The sequence below is a fragment of the Echeneis naucrates genome, chromosome 16 (assembly GCF_900963305.1).
Source record: "Echeneis naucrates chromosome 16, fEcheNa1.1, whole genome shotgun sequence".
Lineage (NCBI taxonomy): Eukaryota > Metazoa > Chordata > Actinopteri > Carangiformes > Echeneidae > Echeneis > Echeneis naucrates.
In genome coordinates this window covers 22,856,552-22,881,731 of record NC_042526.1, presented here as the reverse complement: position 1 = coordinate 22,881,731, position 25,180 = coordinate 22,856,552, and the positions used below count along the sequence as shown (strand labels likewise).

At 41.3% G+C, this 25,180-nt stretch overlaps 1 protein-coding gene across 1 annotated transcript in view; it reads right to left on the bottom strand.

The window, feature by feature from the left end:
• Window positions 1–25,180, bottom strand: part of insc (INSC spindle orientation adaptor protein) — a 56,256-nt gene that overhangs the window by 9,472 nt on the left and 21,604 nt on the right. The window contains exons 3-7 of the mRNA XM_029522738.1: window positions 13,002–13,368; window positions 11,846–11,898; window positions 11,640–11,763; window positions 9,620–9,733; window positions 3,257–3,382 (exon numbers count right to left, since the gene is read on the bottom strand). Of these exons, the coding sequence (XP_029378598.1) occupies window positions 3,257–3,382; window positions 9,620–9,733; window positions 11,640–11,763; window positions 11,846–11,898; window positions 13,002–13,368 (784 nt within the window). The remainder of the gene's footprint in view (window positions 1–3,256; window positions 3,383–9,619; window positions 9,734–11,639; window positions 11,764–11,845; window positions 11,899–13,001; window positions 13,369–25,180) is intronic.

The following is a 25,180-nucleotide window of genomic DNA, read 5'->3' as shown; positions in this document are numbered from 1 at the left end:
GCTCTCCCAGCTGCTCTATTTGTGAACACAGACACCATTGTGGCATCATTATTCGCCAGCAATCAGACTATATTTGTTTTCCTGTAAACGCTCGCTTGACACAGGTTCCTCTGTTGTTTATTTTGGTTTCTCGATAGGGAGAAAACAAGGACAAAGAAGGAAGCCTGCATCATTAGTTTCCCTCTCCCCGTTTCACCTTCTCTTTTTCTTTGCACACATACGCCAACACTGAGATGGCATTCAGGTCTAAATGTTTGACCTGTCAGCTCAGTGGTTGGAAGGTCCCGTATAATAATCTCATTTGCCACAGAGTCTCACTGTAAATCATGACTCATCCTTTTGTGTAAGTGCTGTATAATTCTGGCATCAGAAAAAAACACATACTTAACCTTACACAGTCTGATGCTTATTTCCTTACTGCCTCCTCTCCAAAATGATACAGCTAGAGTTTAATGGCAGTTCACCAGCTCTGAGGCAGCTGAACTTGGTGAACCTATTCATGAAAATTACATAAAAAATAGAAATCACTACTACTGTAGTCAAAACTTTCTCCAAAGTAGTAGTCAAGTAATACATCCATGGAGCCTGTGCGAGTTAATCACTGCCTCAAAACAATATAAAGGAGTGATATGTGGCATTAATTATTAATTTCAAGCCATAAAGAAGAATGGTAGTGCTGTGGAGTTTGGTAATATCTGTCAGATATTACAATGGGATCCGCCAGTGGTGATGTCACACGCTGATTTTAAGTTGAAGTTTTTTTGTTTTTTTTTTACCGCAGGAAACTACATTTAAGAAGAAGAAGGAGGAACTGTATCCTGGTTGTTGTGTTTAGCTGGGTCTAGGCCTGTTCTGTATGAAAGTGCTTTTAAGTAACTTTGGAAAGATTTGCCACTATATAAATAAAATTACTTTTTAATTTGATTTCAGTGTTCATTGCAGGTTGCCTTTGCCTTGAGCCATGACTTAATGCCTCTCCTGCTTCGTGGTCTATGGTTCTCACAGTGGGGCCATCATTTAAAAAGTGGACATCATGTTGTAATAGAGAGGTATTGTAATCTGGGACAACAAACTCATTAGGTAAACGTTAAAATGTTTACTGAGTTAATAAATTAAATGTGAAGTAGAGCAATTTCCCATAGTCTTAAATGCAAGTAGACTTTTAGCTGTCTTTGAAAGCAGCTAGTAAAATCACCTGCAGTATATGTGTCCTCTGCATTGCTGCCTCATTTGCACTAGAGGTGGACATGTAGGAGTGCATGTGATCAACTTCCATGCACATGCTCAGTGCATCTAAAGTAAACACAAGAAACTAGTGCGACCCCTAACAACAAACCTTCACCCTGCCTTATGTGCCCTGAAGATAATATCTAACTGCCAGTGAGCAGTGATAGCTGTCAAGTCTTTGGGGTCATCAGGTGGGAACCTCCTTTCATTGGTGTTTCATGTAGTTCGGCCCACGACAACTCCAGGAGGGTCAACAGTGATCACTGCTGTCCCAGAGTCACCCCCCTAATGCCAGACATCACTGCTCCTCACACAAAGACAACTATCTCACACAGCACTACCATCAACTACTCTGACCTCTCACCAACTGCACCAGTGAAAGCAGGGTGGGGATACAGACCTGGTTCAGGTGGGGGCAGGAAAGTATAGAGGCTGCAGGAGGTGGAGGACAAGCTACACTAGCAGAGTCAGCAACCAAACTCACCTGAACAGTCCTATACTCAAACCAATCAAACCAATACAGGCCAGCTCACCTGGACTAACCACCTGGTCTCAAAAAGCCTCAAACAGGCCAAAACAGTGAGATCAACGCAAAAGGAATAGCTACACATTAGTCATCATTGGCTTTATAATAAAGCAGGTCATTTTATGTGTTTTCAGGGCAGATTGGAGGCTGCAGGGAGTTGCTATGGGGAAAATCTGACAGGGCCAGCTGGTTAGTGTGCTTACTTTAGAAGAAGAAAAGATATGATAGTGAGTTATGACTAATGCATTCCAGCTCATACACAGAGTCTCTTGTCCACCTTCCAAAGACAAAATTTTTCATACAGACCCTTGCAGCCCCTCACATGCTTGTGGATGGAAAAAGTAAAACTGGCTTAAAAAAAGAATTAGGTTTTAAGGAATCATGTCCTTGATTATAGTAAATACTATTCAGTTGCACTGAGAAGTCAGCTTTATTGGGAACTGTAAAGTAAAACCAATGTATAGATATTTTGGATTATGTGTAAAGAAGAAAATATATGATTTAATTTTTTCTCCCTAAATCTTTCATTCAAATGTTGATCTTTCAGTTTCATGATCACGGAGTGTGTCTGCACGGCTGAGCCTCCTCCTGCTGCCTTTGTTGGCTGACGTTCATCTGTGAAAACAAACTACAGCCTCCCAGTCATAACATGGCAGGAAGGAGACGGCTGGATGTGGACTCAACAGAATATACTGTGCTGCTGGAAGGAGGAGCAAGCTCCTGTCTGAGCTACAACTTTCAGCTGATCAGTGTAAACATAATCTGTCTGGACTGGAGGTAGCCAAGCTATTTTACTGGAAGTACTGTACTTACTTAGTTTTGATTAATGTCCTCCCTCCCTCTTTGTGCGTCTCATGCACATCCACATACCCATTTTTCTATTGCCTGAATCTGGAATAGTGTTCATGCACCATTTTCTTCCCCCACTTTAATTGAATTTTTACATGTGGCCATATATTACACAAGAATATTTGCCTTCAAGGCCAACTATTGTTCATTTAAGGACAATAAATCATTGAAAAAGTGGCCACTAATCATACTTATTATCATGCTTAGCACCCCCAATCTTAGAGCTGTAGGTTTTGGTGAACCTTCACTCATCTCTGTGATGATCAATTTTAGGTTTTAGGTCTTAAACGGGTTGAAACATTGAGACAGACCTTTGGAGGTTTGTTTGAGGGTGATTCGTTCAGATCAGGGGACGTGGATGATTTTAGGGTCAGTCACAGGTGACAAATTAAAGATAAAACAAAAATAAAGTTTTTTAGTCCAATGTAGGACGGCCGTAAGCAACCAGAATAGCTTCAGTGGTTCTTGGCATTTACTCTATATAAAGTCTCTGATCGCTTCCTACAAAACACATTCTTTCCCATAGTTGTTCAACTTGGTTCAGATCTCACGACTGGAAAAATCTAATTGTTTCCATAATTTTCAAACTCAAACCATCAGTTCATCCACCTGTATTTGTGTACATGCGTGTGAGAGAGAATGAAAGAGATGCACCTTGTCCAGTTGGTTTATGCCCTCCTCCACACAGCAGATGGAGGCCACTGTTCTCAGAGCGTGAGCGTAGAGGTCTTTGAATCGGTCTTGCCTGCAGATCTTAAACAGTGCCACCACAGCTCCTTCCTATGGAAAAGAGGCATGTAAGATTTACTCTTAAGGGACACAAGTTAGGGACCACACATAAATATAGATCAAACATCGTGATTATGTGTATTTAAATAGGTCGGCTGGCGAATTCTTGGTTGGGCATTGCGTGAGATGAGTTTTTCCTTGAGACTATTAACGCATTTGCACTGGAGGAATGGTTCAATGCTGATCTAACAAACATTCAGATGGTTAGCACTGTTAACTTACAGCAGTTTCTGGTTTCAAAATCTGCATTTCTGTTTGGAATTTGCATGTTGTCCCCGCGCCTGCTCCAGCTTCCACCCCCAGTAGGTGTTAATATAATTGGTTGTTTGTCTCCATATGTCAGCACTGTCCAGGACAATTTGGCATCTGTCATCCTCACTCGATACACACTCCCAGGTGGGCCACCTGGGAGTGTGTATCGAGTGATAAGTCATATAGCATATGCATGGATTATTTGTTTTCTCCTCTTTAAGACCCTGCATTCTTATTAGAGGACATTATATTTTTGCTTTTGGTTTTTTGGACCATTATTCTTAATTTTGCTTAACTTAGACTGGTTCCAACAATTGTATCATGTTTATATTAATGCAAATCAGTGATCTAATGCGGTTTTAACAGAATGCTCAGGAACAAATTAAGTTTGGAATACCTTTTCTGTGAAAAGGGCCCAGTGGCAACACATAACAGTAAGTTAAGTAAGGAAAGGTTATAAGAGGACAAAAAGCTGGTTGGATCAGCACAACAACACTCACTGAACTCTCATTCATTGGCCTGACACCAGGGTTCATACCACCAAAACACACACCACACTTCATAATCAGCTCATCTTCACGCACATGTTATTGTGCAAAATTATGTATCAAAGTCCTCCTCGCTCAGACTGTGCTGTTATAGCCATCAGGCCCTGCTGATCCAAGCCAACAGCAGCATGCTGGGTTAATGAAGTCCAGTAGACCCAAGCTGACCGATGGATTTAGTCAGCTTCGCTCAGTGGGCCTGCCGACCACAAAGTCTTTCAAATATCCCACAATTCATCATGTCAGACAAAAACTGCCAAAATATACATATTTCATGAATGAAAAACACTGAGTAAAAATAAAGATGATTTCCTAGTCATAACAGCAGTATTTTCTGTTGGATTGCGCTGGTGTAAACAAACAGAAATAGCTTCTGTATTGGCTCCATTTCTACACTATAGCAGTGGTCTTGCAGGTATTGGATTCTATTGACTGTGCAGATGGACAAGCCGGTAACTACCATCATTATCCTAATAAGGCCATTATACTGGGCTGGTATTTCTCATTTGCTGTGAAGGCCATGCTGCTGGGGCTTGGAGTGGCTAATCATCCTACCCTTTAGCCTGACTGCTCTTCCCTGTTCTCTGCCTACAGAGTATTGGTCCACCATACCTGGAAGAACTACCATCACTATCAGACAGGTTTCAATAAACTTCTGAATCTCTGAATTGCCTCACAGGTGGATTAAAGCTCTGATGAAAAGGCTGTTGAACCTGATGTTTTTCTTTGACACAATTGTTGCTTTAGCGCAATACTAAGAGCTCATCTGTGGAGAATTTCTAATTGGGTCTAATGCAGTTTTAAAAATAATAACTTCTGGATGGGGCAGCATGGCAGCATAGAGGTTAACACTGCCCCACAACAAAAAGGTTGTGGGTTTGTTTCTGGCCTGGGTCCTTTACACGTTCTCCCTGTGGCTGTGTGGGTTTCCTCCGTCCAAAGACATCATGTTTGGGTTAATTGGTGAATCTAAATTGTCTGTAGGTCTGAGTGTGAGTGGTTGCTCGTCTCCGTCGGTTGGCCCTATGATGTACTGGTGACCAGTCCCCGGTCTACCCTGCCCTCACCCAGTGTAAGTTGGGATTGGCTCCAACACCCCCCGTGACCAGGACACAGATGATGGCAGAGTGAATGAATGAATAGCTTCGGCACTGGGGTGACAAGGGTTAGGGTTAGGGTTAGACTGGCGACCTGTCCTGGGTCGACCTTGCCTAAAATGCCAGCTGGGATTGGCTCCAGCACCCCTCGTGACTCTGATGAATAAACAATTGAAAATGAAATGAAATAAAGCTATATATAAAAATCCCACAACACAAGTTATGACTAAGTGATTTTCCCAGATAGCAAAATGAAACTTCAGGTCCACTTTACAGTGAGGTTTTGTGGCTGTGTCTGGCCCAGATGCTTCCATCAGGGTGGATTATGGCATGAACCAGTGTCGGCAGACAGCCAGAAGATTTTCTGTGTAGCAGCAGTGATCCAGATCTAGAGGAAGCACCTCACCATGATGCTGTGTGTAGGCCAGACTTGGGCTGTGTGACTACACGTGTACTGGGCCAGAAGAAACATGACTATACAAATTTACTACACATAATACATACATTACAAAAATGCTATATAGTTTTTATGTCCCTAATACTGACAACCTGTCTTTACAGTTTTAATATTTTTATGTCATACTCTTTCTGCAAAGTATTACCTTTGGGATGAATAAGGTTATCTTTTATTGTATCTTACCCATCTGAATATGACAGGTACATCAGACTGTGCTGGTTCCTGTGCTGCTTACTGGTCAACTTGCTACAAAATCAATCATGATCACTCTTTCTGGTCATTTGCACATGAAATAAACAATCAATAATTGAGACCCTTTTTTAAGACCTTTTTAACGCCACAATCTGACTACCGTACAATTCTACTCAGAGAGTTTCTGATGGAAGTGCCTCTCTGTTAGTTTCATCAGTACAAATTTTCTCCTGATTTTCCTTTTCATGGATTGTTGGGCTTGTCACTCAGTTCTTTCCTTTTCCCCAAACAACTTGCAGTTCTATTGTTTCCACTGACTTCATGCTCATCTCTTAAATGAAGCTCACAAAACACATTTGTTCCCACACTCATGCATTTTGGTATTTTCAGCACTAACACTTGACTGCTCGTCTAAAAATGCTTCTCCGTCCGGGTGTTTGCATGTGAAGGCCTACGCGGCGTGTAATTTCTTTCCATCTTATGATTTTCTGAATTGGAGTCTGTGCTCCGATGTGTTGTACTTGCTCACACACGCAGCTTCTGGATTTGTAAGTGGTTGCAGAACACCTGATTTGCAAACAAAACGTTAAAAATGCTGTTGCTAAGTGAATGAAGAAAAAAAACCCTCTGTGTTCAACAAAAGATAGGTGGGAGAGATTATCTGAAGCTGAACTATGTTTGTCCCAGAAACACAGTTCATTCTTTTTCTAGTGTTTCACTGTGAATTTCTTTTCTCTCACTACCCACATTGGGAACTAAAGAACTTCATAGTCATCTGAGCTCATTACTTCAACGGAATTCAAGATAAAAGACAGTTCTCCTGGTCACCGCCACTACCTGTAAAGTTTTTATTTTGTATTTTTATCCCTGATTTTCTGTTGCATTTGTCCTGGATTTTGAGTGTAGTGTGTGAATTGTATTTTATTGGATGCATTGTAACTCTTCATAAAGAGATTTTGATCAAAATGAGTTTTACCTGGTTATGTAAAGAGCATCGACATTGAACATAGTTTTGATTGCTTCTTAACACTCACAGGCCTGACTTACTCTCCCTCACCCTACAGTCTAAGGCTGGTAGTGTCACAAGAGCAAGTGCCAAAATGGACACATTCAGCTCAGTATCTGTCATGACAACGTAAACAATGAGGCATGCTCGTACCTCTTGAAGCTCCATAATGCTCCAGCTGCTGTTTGATTTAGGATGTGGCACCTGGCTCAGTATAAAACACTGTCAGCTCAAAACATATGAGTTGGTAGACCAAGACATCAGTCTTTGGTCATAAGTTACAAGTCTGACAAGCTGTCAATTTTGAAAAGATACTTCATTTTGTAACAGTATAAACAACACATCAGGGTAAAGCATGTTTTTATATCACAACTTGCTATAATAAGAGATGAAAGATGATACATCTTCTTTTTGGAATCTTTCCAAGATCACTCTTGCTTTACTTGCTACTCCTGACATAAGTACATTCATTTCATTTGATGTCGATATTCAAAGAAATTAAATTACTCCGCCACAAGTTAATGCATGTTTTGAAAAAAATGATTCTCTAATTCACTTCCTATAATGGGCTATAGATCTAATTTCTTCCACAGGTTATCTAAAGCAACATTTTTTTTTACAGCATTATCAAATTATTACTTGTCTCACTTATAATTATCATGCTAATCAACTTTAATTAGCTCACTGAGCGTCTTTCAGCTCATTGTCTCGTTTTGGTGGCAGAGTGGTTGTTGGTTGGGTTCCCAGCCTGGCGCCTTTCTGTGTGGGGTTTGCATGTTCTCCCTGTACCTGCATCGGTCTCTTCCCACAGTCCAGACACATCATGTTGTTCTAAACTGTCTGTAGGTGTGAGTGTGAGAGGTTGTTTGTCTCTGTTAATCTCTGTGTGTTGGCCCTGTGATGGACTGGTGACCTGTCCAGGGTGTACCCTGCCCTCACCCAGAGTGAGCTGGGATTGGCTCCAGCGTGACCCGGAATTGGATAAGCAGTAGAAAATGAATGAATGTCAGCTTTCAAATTTTCTCCAGCAGCAAACAGCTCTTTGATTAAAAAGATCAACGTTTATTAACCTACTGTACGTTTCTTGTTTGGCAACAAACAGCAGATAGACAAAGATAAGCATTTCGAGACCCAAACAGAGCCAAAATGAGAGTAAACATGGGACACGCATTCTTTCCTTCATGTAATGTTGTATCATAACTGTAAAAAACAACATCAAAGTTGTCTTCACTGGTTGTTTCTGTTGCCTGCAAATGCCCCAAAATATTTTTTTTCTAATTCTGATTCATTCATTGAATAAAATCCTACATCCAAATAAATTTAATGTAGAGAGGTTTTTGACCTAACAACAACCTGGCCATGCACATTGGTAACAGGCAACATAAACAAAGGGAGCTGACAGTGTCATCGAGCTGGAGGGATGTAAATCATAATGAAAGACGTGATTATGAAAACAATCTTATTTTTATTCAGGAGCTGCCACTGCCTTAAACTGCCCATGATGTATTTTAATATTTTTAAACTCCACCCATCTGGGGTTTCCAGCACAGTGAGCTACACAGTAAAATAATAAAATCTATTTAACATTAGGCTCTATGTATCCACAGAGCTGCATCTCTATTCATTCTGCTGTCCGTTTCGATACTACATATTTAACCTACACCCCCTCTCCTTTCCATACACAGAACACCACTCATTAAACCCTGGCTGTCAACAGCAACACTGGTAGAGAGACAGAGGGAGGCAGAAATATCAGATCCCCACCCAAGCATTGAGAGAGCTAATTGCTCATATTCCAAACAAACGCATGATTTAAGTGAGCTGGTTGTGGAAAATAATAATGAGTGAATAGCTTGGATATGAGCCGGACAATATGTGTGGCTGTAAAAGGTGTGCATGTGATAATCTGACAGACACGTGGAGGCTAATAAACTGAGATGACAGGTGGACAATGTTCTGCATTGGGTTTTTCATTAGTAGCCTTTGGCAGGCAGGTTCCCCTCAGACACCTCTCTGAGGCTGCGGCCAGCAGAGCTACAGAGGAAAAGCAGAGCTGACAGAAAAGTAAAGCAACCTCCACTTGTGATCAATGCTCCCTCCTAATAAGAACTGACAGAATTGATCCTGACAATCTGGGAGCAAAGAGGTGTGTGTGGGGGGACATCAGGAAAACTCTTATCATGAGAATCCTGAAAGCAGCCAGCTAACTAATGGCCAACCAAGGCAGGGTGTCTTTTCTGTCTTGCCGTATCTTGCGCTGAAATAGCCTTTTAGAAGCTTGTATCAAGAGATCACTGCAGGTCTGCTGTTCTGGATGAGGAACACTGGAAAAAGGTGGAGCTGATGGTAACAGGGGTGAGGCCAGAGAGAGAGGTAAGGGGCGGAGATGGAATATCAAATTAAATCATCTCGGTCAAAGAGTTGGTTGGACGTCTGCTAAAATTTTGAATTACAGATTTAATACATTATGCTGATGACTTGTCTTTGACGTCAGGATTTCAGACCTCTCTGGCATTTTTACGCTCAAATGTAACGGAGATGGATTAATCACAAATGTACATTTCAGTGAATGTTCCTGTTCGCCGTCTCTATAAATCAGTTTCCACATTAATCAAACGCATCACTAAGGCTGTATAAATGGCCAAGACAGCACATATTCTTGTAGTGTGTACACCGTACCTTGGCAATGATGCTGCAGAGCTGAGGTCCGTCCTGTGTGAGGGACAGCAGGTTGCTAATGGCACTTCCAATGGTGTGGACGCTGTCTGATGATTCAATCTGTTTGATCAGGACCTGTGCGAGGAACAAACTTTCAGCACTTCCTTTCATGGAAGTTCTTCTACAATGCTTCACCGTGTTTAATAATTCATCGACACTATATTTGCAGTATAGTGTTTACAGATATTACGGCATATTTGAAATAAATTTTTGTGCTTGTAGAAAAATAAACTAATCTAGCTTGAAGCCCGCAGCACGGTGGTATAGTGGTTAGCGCTATCACCCCACAATAACAAGGTTGTGGGTTCGGTTCCTGGCTTGGGTCCTTTCTGTGTGGAGCTTGCATGTTCTCCCCATCCAAAGACATGCATGTATAGGTTAACAGGTGATGCTAAATTGACCGTAGGTGTGAATGTCTCTGTCCTTGTGTGCTTTGCAGGGGACTGGCGACCTGTCCAGGGTGGACCCCGCCCCTCTCCCGATGTGTGCTGGGATTGGCTCCAGCAGCCCTGCGACCCGGATACGGATAAAGCGGATGAAGATGAGCGAGTGAGCTTGAAGCCCATTCATCTGTCTCCATGGGCTAGATATCCTATCCTACCACAGGATGGCACCAAAGTCAGAATTTGTCAGAATAAAAAAAAATTGAACTCTCTTTTAATCTGCAGGCATCTTAAATGCCAGCCACAGGTACTGCTCAAGTGTAACGTCAGCATCCATTTAAGTGCAGATCAAAAATTGCCCTCTCTCCCCTGACAATGCCAAGATGCATTGAGATGCGGCTTGTATAAGTTTTTCAAAAAAGCTTTTCAATAAATTTTGCAGAATGCGTTTTGCACTGAATAGCAGCAACATTACAGATTTTCTCCCTCGGTTCTCTTGAATCTGGGCTTCTAAGTTGAACTTGGCCAATTTTGTATTGAGAATCTGCCGCATTCTTTCTTTATTTCAGGCCACACTGTGAAACCATTCAGATAATTAGGCTTTTTTGCGAATTGACTGAGCTCATATGATCCCAGGGGAACCACCAAATTGTGCTTCCAGTTGTCTCCCAGTCTCATCCCTTAGCTTTGCATCTTCTGTAACTGCTGCTTGACTCATATATGGCACAAACTATATTTGACTGAAGAATGAACAATTACCTGTAAATAGTAAAAAATGCACAATCTGAACACATAAATAGAAACGTATCTAAGGCATGAAATCCAACCCCACATTTTACCCTCTAACTATGCAGAGCATACAAAAATTATTTAAGCCTCCATTAGTGAAGCCCACATAATGCTGGAACCAAGTTTATTTTTCATTTATGGATGGTATATAGTTGATCAACTGGGAAAATGCACCTTGGTTGATTCACTGGCACAAACACATGCATGTGTAATTCCATGTTTAGGTCAAAATCCAAGCACAGACACTCAGATTAATAGAGCCACACTCTGACGAAATGTCTCCACTCTCTAAAACTCAAATTGATCAGTACAACTCAAATTTTTTGCCATCACTATACATCAAGTCTGAATGTGCCACAAGCTTCTAAATATCAATGTTAAATGGTGTTAAAACTATAAACTGGAGGAGGAGAGCAATGGGCCCTGCGATGGACTGGTGACCTGTCCAGGGAGAGCTGGGATTGGCTCCAGCATCCTTGTGGCCCAGATACAGATAAAGTGGATGAGGATGAGTGAGAGTGAGTGAGTGAGTGAGTGAGTGAGTGAGTGAGTGAGTGAGAGCAATGGGTTGTGTCTATTCAGTTAATCTGTGCTCTATGTTAAAGGGGTTGGGAGATGCACATAGATGCTGGTCTATGTAAAGTCCAGTGTGGGGCTGTACAGGTGAATCCCTTAAACCTACCATTCTCAAACAAAAAGCTGCACACAACCTGAACTCACTTTCATTTGACATAAATCCATCCATCACAGTCAGGGAACTAAACACAAAGCTTAATACTCATTTAGCTATTCGATATTACAGGACATACCCGGATCTCATTGGCTAAGGCCATGTCGATCATGTTGCTGAATGAATCACTGACATCAGTGAGGATCTCATGGATGGCCTCTCTCATGGATTTAAGGAAGAATTCATCGTCAGTGTGAAGGCACCTGTGAGTTGAACACCACATCTATTACCTTGGTCTGCTTTGATCCACTTCTTAATGATCATGAACGAGCTTTTTGACATTACCTCTCTGTTATATTGGTCAGCTCCATGCACTTCTCCAGAAGAGATTTCTCATACTGCAACACAAAGAAACAGAGCATCACACTGAGACATGGAAAACACAGAAGAGCATGGCAGAGAGATTCCCTTCTTTAAACGTACCATTCACACAGTGGAAATTAAGATGAAGACTTTCAGTGAGTTACAGACTGTTGTCAGTATAATTAGATGCATGCTGTGTGTATTCAGTTGTCTAACCATTGTTACAAAGGTGTTACCACATATCAATGAATCATTTCAGCGTCTCACCTGCCAGAGAAACTGGCAGCAGACGTCTGACAGCAGATCATTTACAGATTTATTTTTCCTCCCCGTAATGCGAAATGTTTTATCCCTCTCTTAAAGGTTGTCATGTGTGCACAGTTATGCATATTTATGGGGGGGTTGTTTATTCGTTGTCTTTTTTGCTCTAACTCTGCTGGGCACTCTCTTCCACAGTTTAACCCGATTGAAGGCACCTGGATCCTTTCACATCTAGGCCTAAAAAGGAGAACTCGAAGTGCAGAGGGTGGAGAGGGACTTGTTGAAGTCGGAATCGAATTCTGCATGGCTTTTGACCTCTATTCTTTTCTGTGCATTTTTTTTATGCTGAGATATTCCTGGAAATCCAGTTGGCTCAAACGACCTCCCCATGTTTTGTTCATTTTGTCGGGAATTGCCCCCATCTTTTGCTTCTTTAGTAGCCTCCATTATTCTTTATACAGAAGAGTCAGTTGTATTTCTTCACTTCCCTGTGCTGGCATCATTGAGATGTTTTTGTCTCCATCAGCCCTTTTAATGTTAAGATCCTGTATGAAGGGTAAATGCTTTAAAGGTTATGGTACATTGTACCACATTGTTTCTATTCATGAACACATCATACTATCATATGCCAGAATCTTGGTTTTCTATTAATCTTTGAGATCTGAAGATTTTACACAAAAACCCTGACAGAAAAATTACCATCAATCAGTAAAGATCACTTCTTGTCCCTTTGTTATTTGGTAGTTTGATGATAGATGTTTCCTGGAGAAGGCTTGCTAACAATATGAAGCAATCTTCATTCTGGTTAATCAGGAAGTCCTAACTCTCTCTAATACACTGACTTCACATTCCAACTACACCGGAAGTCGACTGTCACCTTCTGCATTTCTGGTGGCGTGCTTCGGGCAGCGCTGTACTCATGGACCAGAGAGCGGACGTGGCAGTTAGCCCGTACGGCAGTGCTGTGGACCCTCTGCCAGCGTCCTTTCTCCAGCCGCTGGAACATCTTGCCAAGCTCAGTGCTGACCACCAGTGCTCGTCGGAGGAGTGTCTGAAGGTTGTTCCTGGCCACATGGTCCCCTCCACCGACGCTGGAGCCCACAATCAGCTCTCCTTGCTGGGAGTCCTCCTCCACTCCTATGGGCTTGGCTTGGAGAACACACATACACTCCACCTCTGTCATGTGGCGGAGGTCCTCCATCCAGCGCTGGACAGAGTCCACCTGGAGAGACTGCATCCGGGTGCTGTGGGAGAAAGTAATATTTAGAGGTTGCCTCTTGATTTTTCTAATGAAAGGGTGTCACGTTCATCGATGGGTTTTGGGCTTGGATTTGATTACAGGCCTGTTGAGACAAAGAGAATGTAGGACGTCAATTTTTAACTGCATGTTGTTGCTTGACAAGAGCTCAAGCCTTGATTACACACTGTGTCTTCAGGGCAGATTGTAGGTTGGAGTCAAAGTGATGGGCAGGCTGGCTGCTTATGATAACTTCAGTGGGAGAGTTAATACTGGTAATGCTTTTGTTCTCTGCATACAGCTGTTGATAAGTAAAGAAACTAAGTTTGATTTTAATGTTGACAAAAGAAAAACTTTTTATCTACATGAAGTACGCACATTGAAGGGGCAGCAGCGTGCCGCAGTGGTTAGCACTGTTCTCTCACAGCAAGAAGGCTCTGGGTTCAAATCGTCTCCACGTGGTCTCTAAATGTCCTCCCTGTGCCTGTGTGGGCTCCAAGTCTGTACCTCAAACATTTGGCTTTCCTGAGATTGGGATATTTCTGTTATATTTCGATTTATTGTTCAATGAGTTTCTGTTATAACTTGAAGAAGAACAAGACAAGTCTGGTCAGGATTCCCAGTTCTATAGATTCTTTTGGATTAGGTGCATATCACTACATATTCAGTTTGTTTATATTGATTGTGATGATTGTGGTGTGACTTCAATCTTTTTCTTTTGACTTGAGTTGCTGAGAGGAAATTGACCTTGGTACCAGTTCTTCTGTACTGATGTGAGAATCAAAGATGCAAATTACTGCACAAAAAGAGCCGCATTTATACAAAAACTGTAAAGTGCTCAGTAGGAATCCCACGTATACTGTCTGAGATGTGGAGAGTCGTGTTCTCTGACCTGACTGGTGAATAAGCTCCAACTAATTTATATTAGAAAACCTTAATCATCTTTGCCTCCTCCACAAGAAATAGCATGCTTAATCAGCAGAAAATGAAGCAAGTGCTTACTCATAAAGCCAAACTGCTTGTTTGGACAATGACACATCATTGGCTGCGCCACTGCTTTTCCTTCCTTTGCATCATCCCTCCTTTCCATTATTTCTTGCAAGCATAAACTGTTGTAGGTAAAGACTCTCAATTCATTTTCTCAGTTTAAATGAAAACGTATGAAAACATGTTTGTAAAACATTAAAAAGCTTTTCTACATTTTTGCATACTTGCAAATGACATCTCATGTGTTTCATCAATTGATAACTTTTTGCCTTGGACCTCAGTGTGATGATAAAATATAAAGTACTCTCCAGTGTTGAAGGCGGTAAATTGAATAACCACCCTCTGGCTTGAAAGCAGCACCAGCTCTTCTTTGAGATCAGGTGTGTGTGGAGTCAGATCATCTGCTGCCGTGCTGCCCTGGTTTGTTTTCTTTGATGTTTCTTAATTTTGGGTTTAATTGTGATATTTTGTGTGAAGCATTTTGTTAACATTGTTTATATGAAGCACTGGAGAAATAAATACTTCTAGTTTTTCGTCTTCTTCTCCTTATTATTATTATCATCATCATCATTATCATTATTTTACTAGTGAGTGTAATCATTGAAATCTACAGTTTTGTCATATGAGCCTATTTAAATGGAAATAAAATATACACCTTCATGCTCGACAGTAAAAGTCTTTTAATACCATGTTATAAAATTTTGATGGCCTCTGGAGACAGTGGTGCTCAATGCAGAAACGCCACAGCATTCTTAAAAAATAACAATGTGTACTTGAAGTCAATTATCCCCCAATAACAGCCTGTGTCCATACGTGTTGGTGTAACGGGTCATATACCCCCAGCTTCAACAATGGGCTGCGCAAAGCAAATGCTCCTCCCCAACCAGACTTAAGGGGACAATTCAGTCCTGCACCGAGAGAGAGGTCCCTGAAAGAGGACAGGTTGATGGCTACGACAGCAACCTTGTGGATCTGTAGTGAGCCTTGTTAATTCCCTCTTGGCTCTCTGCGTATCTCTGGGCCTTCAGTTTATAAGAAACTGCAGTTCACTGGAGACATCAGGAATATTGGCCTAAAAGAAACTACATAGTTGTGTGTGCACCCAAAACAGTGGTTTGTCAATGATCAACCACAACCGGCAACATTACATAACATTTTGAAGCTGGGTATTGGCTTTCAGATGTGAGCCGGAGTTGGAGACATGGGACCAATTCATTAAAAAAAACCACAACCTCCATTATTTCTGCTATCAAACCATATGGTGGGTCTCTGCTTACTGAAGAAAATCAATGTGGAGTTTGGTTAAGATCACAGCAAGCTCTCAATAATACCTGCAGCAGATTAAGGCAGAGAAGAAATGAAAAAGAAGAAAGAAAAGAGAACGAAGAAATATGTAAGGAAATTAAAATTTTACATGTGGTCATTTGTGCGGGCATTTTAATACAGTTAAAATAAGTGAGAAGAAAAATGGAGTCACAAGGGGAAAAATACATCTGAATGAGGAAGTCTTTCATTATCTGAATTTTCTACTTCTTACTTCATATTCAAAAAGAATTTAGTTTCTCTAGACAATGAGGAGCATTAAAGTGTGTTTGCAGTAGAAATGCATACTTCCACAGACAACCTGTATCAGCTGTAAGTTTATGTAAAGTGCACATGCAGAGAATCATCTCTTGGCTGAAAGGAGGAACAAATGAAAAAGGGGTCAAATCTGAAGGCAGCTGAGCTCACCTGCTCAAAATACATCAAATAAATCTCCCTCAGTTCAGAAAGAGGATGAAGCTATAAATAGCTGTTAATGTGGACTACAATAAATAAATGCTCAGTGCTACTCTTTGTGGTCATCATTAACATTGAGCTTGTTCTGCTGAGAGGGGTAAATGGCTTCCAAACCGTCAGTGAAACTTCAGAAAATGGGTGAGGTATGAGTTTTAGTTCAACTCTGAGTGATTTCAGAGAATTCATTTATCCCTAATGTTCCAAATAAAATATAACTGAACCCACCCTCTAAAAACCTCTTAAAGACCAATGCCACTCTGCGGCAGTGTCTCCTGTTAGAGATTCATCACACTGTGACTCAAACTACGTCAGTCACATCAGCCGCAAACAGCCTGTTCACCAGTAAAGGCACAGCTGAGGAGGTAGATAAAGCCCTCAGTTAGTAATTGGCATCATTTTCCTATATATTTCACCCATTTTCCCAACACTTTTATTCTATGGATGGCTTATCTGTGAAATGTTTCCAAACCCCACTCTGGAGATTTATACACATTCATCCAAATCAATCTCCAGAGTAAAAAATGTGCAACAAAATACCCGATTCTCTTCAAAGCCATCCCAATCTGTCAATTTCAAACCATTTTCCACAGTTATATAACAGCATCACATAAGGATGCGAACCCAACAAGCCGCAAAACGCTCCCCTCAGCGTGGGGGGGGGGGGATCATAATAATAGGTTTGTTTTCCAAAGGAGGGAAAGCGGTACACTTCAGCTCGGAGGGAATGACAAATATTTACATGCAGGGCAGTGTGGGGGTCAGGCGACAGCTCCAACTATTATCCCAGCCAGAGATCCACAGGGAAATGAAGCATCCGTCCCTCTTATGAGCTGCTGGCTGGCTGTCAGCGACATGAGGGACGGTGGCAGCAGCAGCAGAAAGGAGTTTAAAGGAGATATCCTCGTTTTGGGTGTTAAAAAATGCGGCTGTATGATTTCACGAGCTCAAGATTTTTTTTATTTACCATAGAAAGTCTGTTCATGTCTGTGCTATGATTAGATTGAATGTTAAGTAATATTTTTGAGTGGCCTGTTTTCAAATAGAGGTTTATGACAGAATCTGTGCTGTTCTTTCATAGCAAACTGGTTCCTTTGTTGATCTCATGACCGTATGTTGTGCAAGATTTAATGCCATGGAAAAAAAACAAAACAAAACATCTTACTGTCCTTTAAACATGGTGTTGCAATGTGTTTTATGAAAAAGTTAATTGCTTGCAAAAGCAAAAATTAACAAAGAGATAAATAAAAAATTATAATGAAAAATAATAAAGAAAATCTTTGGCAAGAAAAATCCACATTACATAACTTTCATATGGAAACAGCTACATGCAGGAACCTGATTTGCTGGTGAGTGTTGGAAACAGCTGAATCCCACACAGGCTGACGGAAAATCAGGCCGGTGTGCTAGTGAAAGTGATAACTTGTGCATTTAGATGATTCATTTTAATCAACTTTGCATGTACTCGAAGCATTGATTTGTTCCCAAAGGATGAGTCATTGAGATGCTGTTACTTGGTTTGTGCGCACGTGTGTGTGTGTGTGTGTGTGCGTGTAGCTGCACTCTTAAGAATATAAACTTAGCACAACAAGTAAGGAAATTTGCTTTTGGTAGATGATTTCTTGGTTGTAACAATGCTTCTCGGCAATAAATCTGCTAGCCTGTTTATTTCATTTTTAAGTGGTGCTACATTTGTAAGAAACATGCATTTGTGGAATGAGCAGCATGCCCTTGAAAAATTTGTCAAATCTTCTCTGCCAATGCCAAACAGCTTATTCTGCCGTTGACTCTTGTTTGGTGTTTGCTGGATTGGATGCTGCATTCATAACGATTTATTTATTTAAAAAACAGGAGCCTCAGTAGCATGTGGAAGAAGCATACACAGCCACAACAGCCTGGCAGCTCCCCCTCATGCTGGTCACCAGCCTGGTCACACACAGCTGTGGGATGCCATCCCATTCTTCAACCATCAGTCGACGTGATTGTGTTGGTCACTCTGGCACGGACAGCACGCCCAAACTGATCCCACAAGTGTCCAACGGGACTGCTGGCAGCTCCACTCCCAAATTCTGGAGGTAGTCTCTGAAAAACTGCTCTGTGGGGGCAAGCGTTGTCATCTTGGAGGATGAATTTGGTCCCAGACTCTGAGATATGGGATTGCAACTTGATGTAACTTAGTTAGAATTTGGCACTATATAAATAAATCTGATTTGATTTTATTTAATTTGGATGCAGAATCTCACCTCCCTATCTCTCTGCATTGAGATTCCACACTTTGACCCCATGATCCCACGGTGAAGGGCAGTCATGGCAGGCTTCCTGGCAGCCCTATGAGACTGGAGACTGGCTGCATGCAGTCTGTTCTTGATTGTTTGGTCAGACAGCTGTTGGCCATATCTTTGTGCAAATATTCTGTGGAACTCCAAAAACGTAGAAGGCAGCCTTCGGTACCCAAGTGCTGACCGGGCCAGGAAACAGTCTTCTTGGGGTGTCGCCTTTTTGGGACGCTCACTTCGCAGCCCGTCTCTGACATCCCCCGTTACATGCCGATTCTTGGAGCAGACAGCTACTGACCACTGTAGCAAAACAAGAGTCAGTAGCAACAGCAAAATAAGCTGTTTGGCATTGGCAGAGATTTTGCTAATTTTTATTGGGCTCCCGTTTCTTAGCTCTGCTGCTCATTCCACAAATGCACGTTCCCTACAAATATAGCACCATTTAAAAGAGAAGAGAGAGAAATAAATTGACTTTCCAATGGAAGAAGATCTACTGCCAAGAAGCATTGTGACAAGAAATAATCTGCCAAGCCCAAACCAAACCAGTGACTTTTTGCACTAAGTTTAATTTTTCTGAGTATAGACAGAATTAGAGGCTCAGATTCGTATAAAGATATGAAAGAAACCAATTAAGTTTGTTACTCAATTTGCAGATAGACTGCAGCGTTCATTTCATGATGTCACCGTGTTTTTAATCTCTTTTCCTGCAGTTGTTTACTGCTGCCAGCCAGAGAATGAGTGCTACTAGCTGTTCATCTCAATAAAGCCCCTCTGAACTTTCAGTAGCATGTTCAGTATTGACATTTCCCGATTGCTAGGCAATTTATGTTGTGGAATGGAATGATGTTTCTGTGTAATATCTTCATCAGTTCTGACTAGCTGATTTCAGATAACTGTGCTACCAAATTTGATAGCACAACTATGAAATGATTTGGCTGGTAAACAGCTCAACAATAACACAGCGATACATCATACCTCTCAGCTTTGGTTCATATTACTTTTCAGTTTTCACTCAATATGGATCAGTGTTAGTCTGGGATTTAGCACTCTTATTACTCTTAACTTTACCTAACTTGCCTCTGGTCTATATGATGATTAGCGTTTATTTTGATAAACCTCTGCTAACTGTTTTAATGTAGTAAATCAATACTCATGCTATAACTAGGCAAACAGCTGAGGCTCCAGACCACGCCATACTCCATGTGTAAAAAAGTACTATTGAAATGGTTGGGTTCTCATGAATCTCACAGAAACTAAGTCCATTTTGTAAAAACTTGGTTCTGTGACATTTAAACATTTTGTCTGCGGACAGAACACCCTCACCCAGCAAAGGGGAGGGAAGCACGAAAACAATATAGTGATTCTAACTGAATGCCTCATTGCAGGGTTGAGTCACTTTGTCTGAGGCTAAAAACAGCAACTGTGTCTGCATGAAAACACAGTGTGCACCAATCCTTGTTTCTGTGCACTCCATTAATCGAATCATGAAGATAACGGAGAAAAAAAAGAAGAATAATAAGAACCTCCTTTAACTATCGTGGCAGTCACATCTTTGCCCTCCATATTGCAACAGCCAACAAAATGGTGCGTTGCTTGTTAGCAGGTTTGAGACTGTGCAGCACAGCACCTGTTGTCGCTCAAGTGTAGCAGCTATCAGACAGCAGGAACTAATTTGCTCTTCGAGGGTGGCTGCCCATTACTGTGCTTGTTCTGCACGTCGCTAGAGGCTTTGAGTGATTCAGGTACTATGTGCAACACTTCACACATCATGAGCCCAGGCTGAGTAATGTCTGTTCCTCTTTAGTCGCTTGATGAATAGCTTCCCAACGTGTTGTGCTACCCTGCTGTCAATGGCAAAATGGCCCCACTGATGTTTTGAATTAAGGCGTTTGCCCCCACCTGAGCAGCTCAGCTTGGCTTACTGAAAGTGTGTGAAATTAACAAGGCTTTAAATACACATAACAAGATGCAGACACCTATTTTAAAATATTCTTATGTGTGTATACTAGTGGAGTTTTTGAGTGAAAAAGCAGGTAATGTTTACATTGACAGGGTCTTGTAATAGATTTAAAATTGTGATTAAGCACAAAATCAGAAATTTCATTTATTAGTCATTCAGCACAGTATAAGTCAGAAAGAGCCCCTCACTGTCGTCCTGTGTCTGGTTTGCATGGATAGAACAGTCTGACGCCTGATGTCACATATGAACAAATGGAAATCTTTCTTGATTACCACAACAGAACCACAGTCTAGAGGGGCAGAGTGAATGGAAATTTGGGCAGAATGAGCTGTGAGATGTCAAAGACCAGATCATTGTGGCTTTGGCTTCATCTGACAGAGGAAACAAGGACACTCTTGTCCCAAAAAGAATTAAATATGGGGGCATATGTACAAAGAGATCAAATGGGATGTTAATGCATTCCTCTTCTGCTCGAAAACCAGAATTTTACGAAGCGTAACTCTCTTCAAACACGGAGGCGACAGCTCCACTGGAAGCTTACATAATGCAAGCCTTGGTTTTGTAGGCGACTCTCAAGTATGCACTCCTAAAGTAGTGTGTTCTAATGGGATACTGTGGCAACTGGCTGGTACAGTTGAATCCCAGCAGCAAGAGAAGACATCTGATTCCCAGATGTTTCAGGCGGCCTCTAATGTGTAGCCAAGACCAGATTCATGTAAAGCTAGTTTATTTCTCTCTTCTCTCGCTTTCTCTCTCAGTCTATTCCACTAATTCTCTCCATAATATGTTCTCTCTCGCTCTGACTCGCACTCCTACCCAAACACATGTCTGGTTGCATGCACCAGCTCTTGCACGGATATGTGAATTCACTGTGTCTTTTTATCTGTGTCTCAAACCCTATCCAGTTGCCTGTCCAGGTTTGCTTTGCTTTTTTTACTCTCTGTGAATGCTTCCTCATATCAGCAAACCCACACTTGTGGAACTTTCGTTAAACTCCTACACGCGCTGCAACCAAAAGCTGCAACATTAAAAACACACATGAACAGACAGATGATGTCACAGAAACATGAACGTGAACCAGCTTTTGAAGTAATGACTCATGAGCCACATTCATATTGTAACCTGAAGCCTTGATTGTCCAGACAAGCCTATCTGGGCAAAGAGCTGGTACTGTTGTGGAAATGTTTGTTTGCTCAGTGTGTGTGTGTGTGTGTGTGCGCCATCTGTGGTTGCTATTTATTTTAAGACAATTCAGTAATTTGGCTCTTTTCATCAGCTGACTTACTTCCCGTGTGCAGCACAAATAGGATTAATGTTTGAATGTGTGTATGAGAGACGACAAAGAAAGCGAGTCAGAGATGATCTGTTTGTTAATGTCTGTGCGCGTATGCGTGTGTCTGGTTGCCAATGTATGGCGTGACAGCGCTACTGATTTGATATACAATGGCATTCACTGTGCATGCTCTGCAACGCTGTGTAAGCATTTGTAAACACAAAACTGTCAGAAGATATATATTCAAATTTATTATCAGTGAGTGAAATATCCTCAGCCATGGCATCTGATGAAGAGGCTTTTCCCATTAAAAAGACGAATCAGCATCTGGCACTTTCACAATAAAGACATAAATCACTCCTGTGTGATAAGAACAAAGAGTTTTGGTAGGAAATAAATTGGTTAAATCTAAAGAGCAGCCGTCCGCTGCGATGAAAACTGTGGAAGAGATGGTTGAGCAATGCAGAGTCCGAGTGAGGCTGTCTGGAAGGTTTGTCAGCTGTTCATGTCTGCTGGATGGTGTGGAAGCGTTTCTGCTCTGTTTTAACGCCAGTTGTTTGGTATGTGCGCGCTCCACATGTGTCTGGCAGGTTTTTCTGCATTTTTGGTTGAAATCTGTGGTTTTCATGTGCGTACATGCACTCCAAATGCAGAATCCAATTGGCAGATGCTTCTGCATCATGTTTGTGTGTGTGCGTGTGCGTGTGCGTGTGTCTGTGTGCATGTATGTTTGTGTGTAGGAGGGGTTGATGGGTGGAGCATAAGGCTCTGTGAAATTGTTTGGCTTGCCACTAAGGATTTGACCTGCTATTGACTGCCTCTAATTTGTTGATCCAGGATCCCCATTAAGGCCGATATATTGGTTTGGGCTTGTTGAACAAACAAGTCTAATCAAACATCAGGTTTTAATATTTCCCAAGGTCGATATGAGGGAGAAGAGGGTGGGATTTTTCTCGGGAGCTTCTGTAGTCGATAGCACTGGTTTCTTCCTTTCTTAATGGGTGAAGCTTCTAAAGTTGATTTACTCCCAATTTCTGTTCATTTCAATGATGATCTACCCTCAGGTTTTGAAATTTCATATTTATCATCCAAAAAATCTTCAATTTGAAACTGATTGGAATAAGATCAGTCACGGGTGAAATGTATGTTATCACCAATGAAGCTACTCAATAACTCTGAATTTCAAACATTTTCCTGTTTTGTTGTAATCTTCTTGCCTTGAACTTTGAAGTTTGCTACTCATCGCTCTCTCTCCAGCATACCTGATAGTTTGTGATGGTAGAAAATAATTGAGCTGCTAAAGAGCCAGACATTTAGCTGGAGTTAGCAAACCAAAATGCTAACACACTGAAAGCAAGTTTTTAACTTTAACAGATTAATAATGTACTTTATTGTAGATTGCAAGACATGCCATTACTATAATGAGCAGTCAAAGCCATAGCAGAGTATTTCTACCATGAAATCAAAGACCCTCTGATAAAAACTGAGTTGGACAGCCAGCGTTGTATACATCATATACCAGTGTAAAACTCAAAAAGAAAAACCCTGGATCCCTGTCAGTACAAAAATGTGGCTTTATCACGATGTCAGCCAGATACAAGCTGTTAACATAAACAAAAGTTCACACCTCAAATGCCCCTGCAGTCAGCGGAAATGTCAGCAGCGCTGATGTAAACACAACAGGTGGATATGCAAGACTTTGCCCCATTTCTGTGCTCTGAGGTCTGTCACAGTTTATAGTGTACACAAGCCTTTTATCTGTCCGACGAGGGTTAGGGGTAGATAAAACAGAGGCTCCAACACCTAAGGAGTCTAAGACAGGGATGAGATGTAACAGATTTGTTTCATCACTTTGCACAGCAGCCAGCAGATCCCTCTTTCTTCTGTGTGTGTGTGTGTGCGTGCTTTGTGATTGTGATGACATTCGGGTTGTCCTGCTCAGCATACCCTGGCAGGTTTATCAGCATTTAAAAATGGCTGATTCTTGCTAATTACTGTTATGGCTTATTATAAATAAGAAAAAGTCCTTCATTCAAGAAACTCAGACTTGCTCAAGCCCATAAACTCTGTTTCCTGTTATTTTAGCATTTGAGGAGGAAACCTGATTCAATACTCTTCAATGCAAGAGTAGTGTAAGGGATTTTATTTGTAGTTTTATTGGCTGTTGGCAGCACTGCGAAGAACCGAGTATTGATGCAGTTGCACCTTCTAGTTTTTCTTTATAACTTTTAAATAAATTTGTGAGTGAGTGTGTGTAATTGCCGACATTTCCGACTTTCAACTCATGTACTATCAAGCCCAATATGCAACCTGCTTCCCTCTGTTGCCAAACATGCCTGTGATTCATCACCACGCAGCTCCTCCCAAACCACTGAGGATGACTAATGACACATGTAGACCCCGTCACCACTGTAAACCTCAATCTCTGCTCCAATGACAGCTGCCATGATACCAGCATCTCTCACACCATCGTCCCCATTACAGCACATTATCAGGGGGAGATAAGCACCAAAGTATGCCGCCTTTTTGGGGGGCCCATTTCCAGATGAAACAAAAGGGTTGTTTCTTGCTATCATGGTTATTATTGACAGCATGTTGTTTTGTTGTGTTGCATCAATTTGGCCATAGAAAATCACATTCAACATGGGGAATAAAGCGTCATATAGATATATATTGAGCGGCTGTTAGGCTATCCCTCAGCTAACTGTTATGTCTGATCCATAGATTTTGGGGGCATAACATGAGAATAAACCCATCTTCCCTAAGTCTCAAACAGCCACCAAAACTCTCCTCTAATAGATGCTACTTTTTCCATTTATTTATTTATTTTAACACTTTTTCAGAGATTAGAGCCCAAAATTGAAAATTTTTGCCATTCAAAACTGTGTTTCCATAGTTCCTGTCATTGTTGTGTTGCTTTTAATGCTTTGTGGTCTGTGTGTAAATTGGTGAGTATGCAGTAGGAGTGAGGGGAAGATCCATTTTGTCGTCCTTGAGGAATTTTGGTAGCATTTCTGTATATCTTCCTGCTCAGGTGACACTTCGTGCTTCAACCCGGGCAGAGTTCTAAAACTCCTATATGAGTTTCCAAGGTAAGTTTTGTTTTTTGCTTTTTTGCTTTTGAGATTAATTTCTCTTATCAAATCAGTCCATTCCCTCACCGGGTACTGGGGTGATACAACTTACAACTTATTTTTTTGGTTTTTGTTTTAGCCGCCAATGGAGTTAAAGTCTAAAACATATCTGTGAGTAGCAGGAGAACTTGAAAATGTTGATCGTGGAAGAAATCAAATGTCAGTGTGTTGTTGACATATCATAACATGTCACATGTAAAAAAAAAAAACTACTCTAGCTCAGCCAAAACCTTCTGTACATTTTCAAGAGAATGTACAAAAAAAATTGCTCTGTGCAAACACACTTAATGCAGCTGTGCTTAAAAAGCAAGTTTATGATGCTTTGATCAGCACAAAAGAAACATTGTTTCAGTAATTTATTTCCTCAATGAACCATCTATGACTGTGTGCGCCCGGATCAGGCCTGCTGCTTG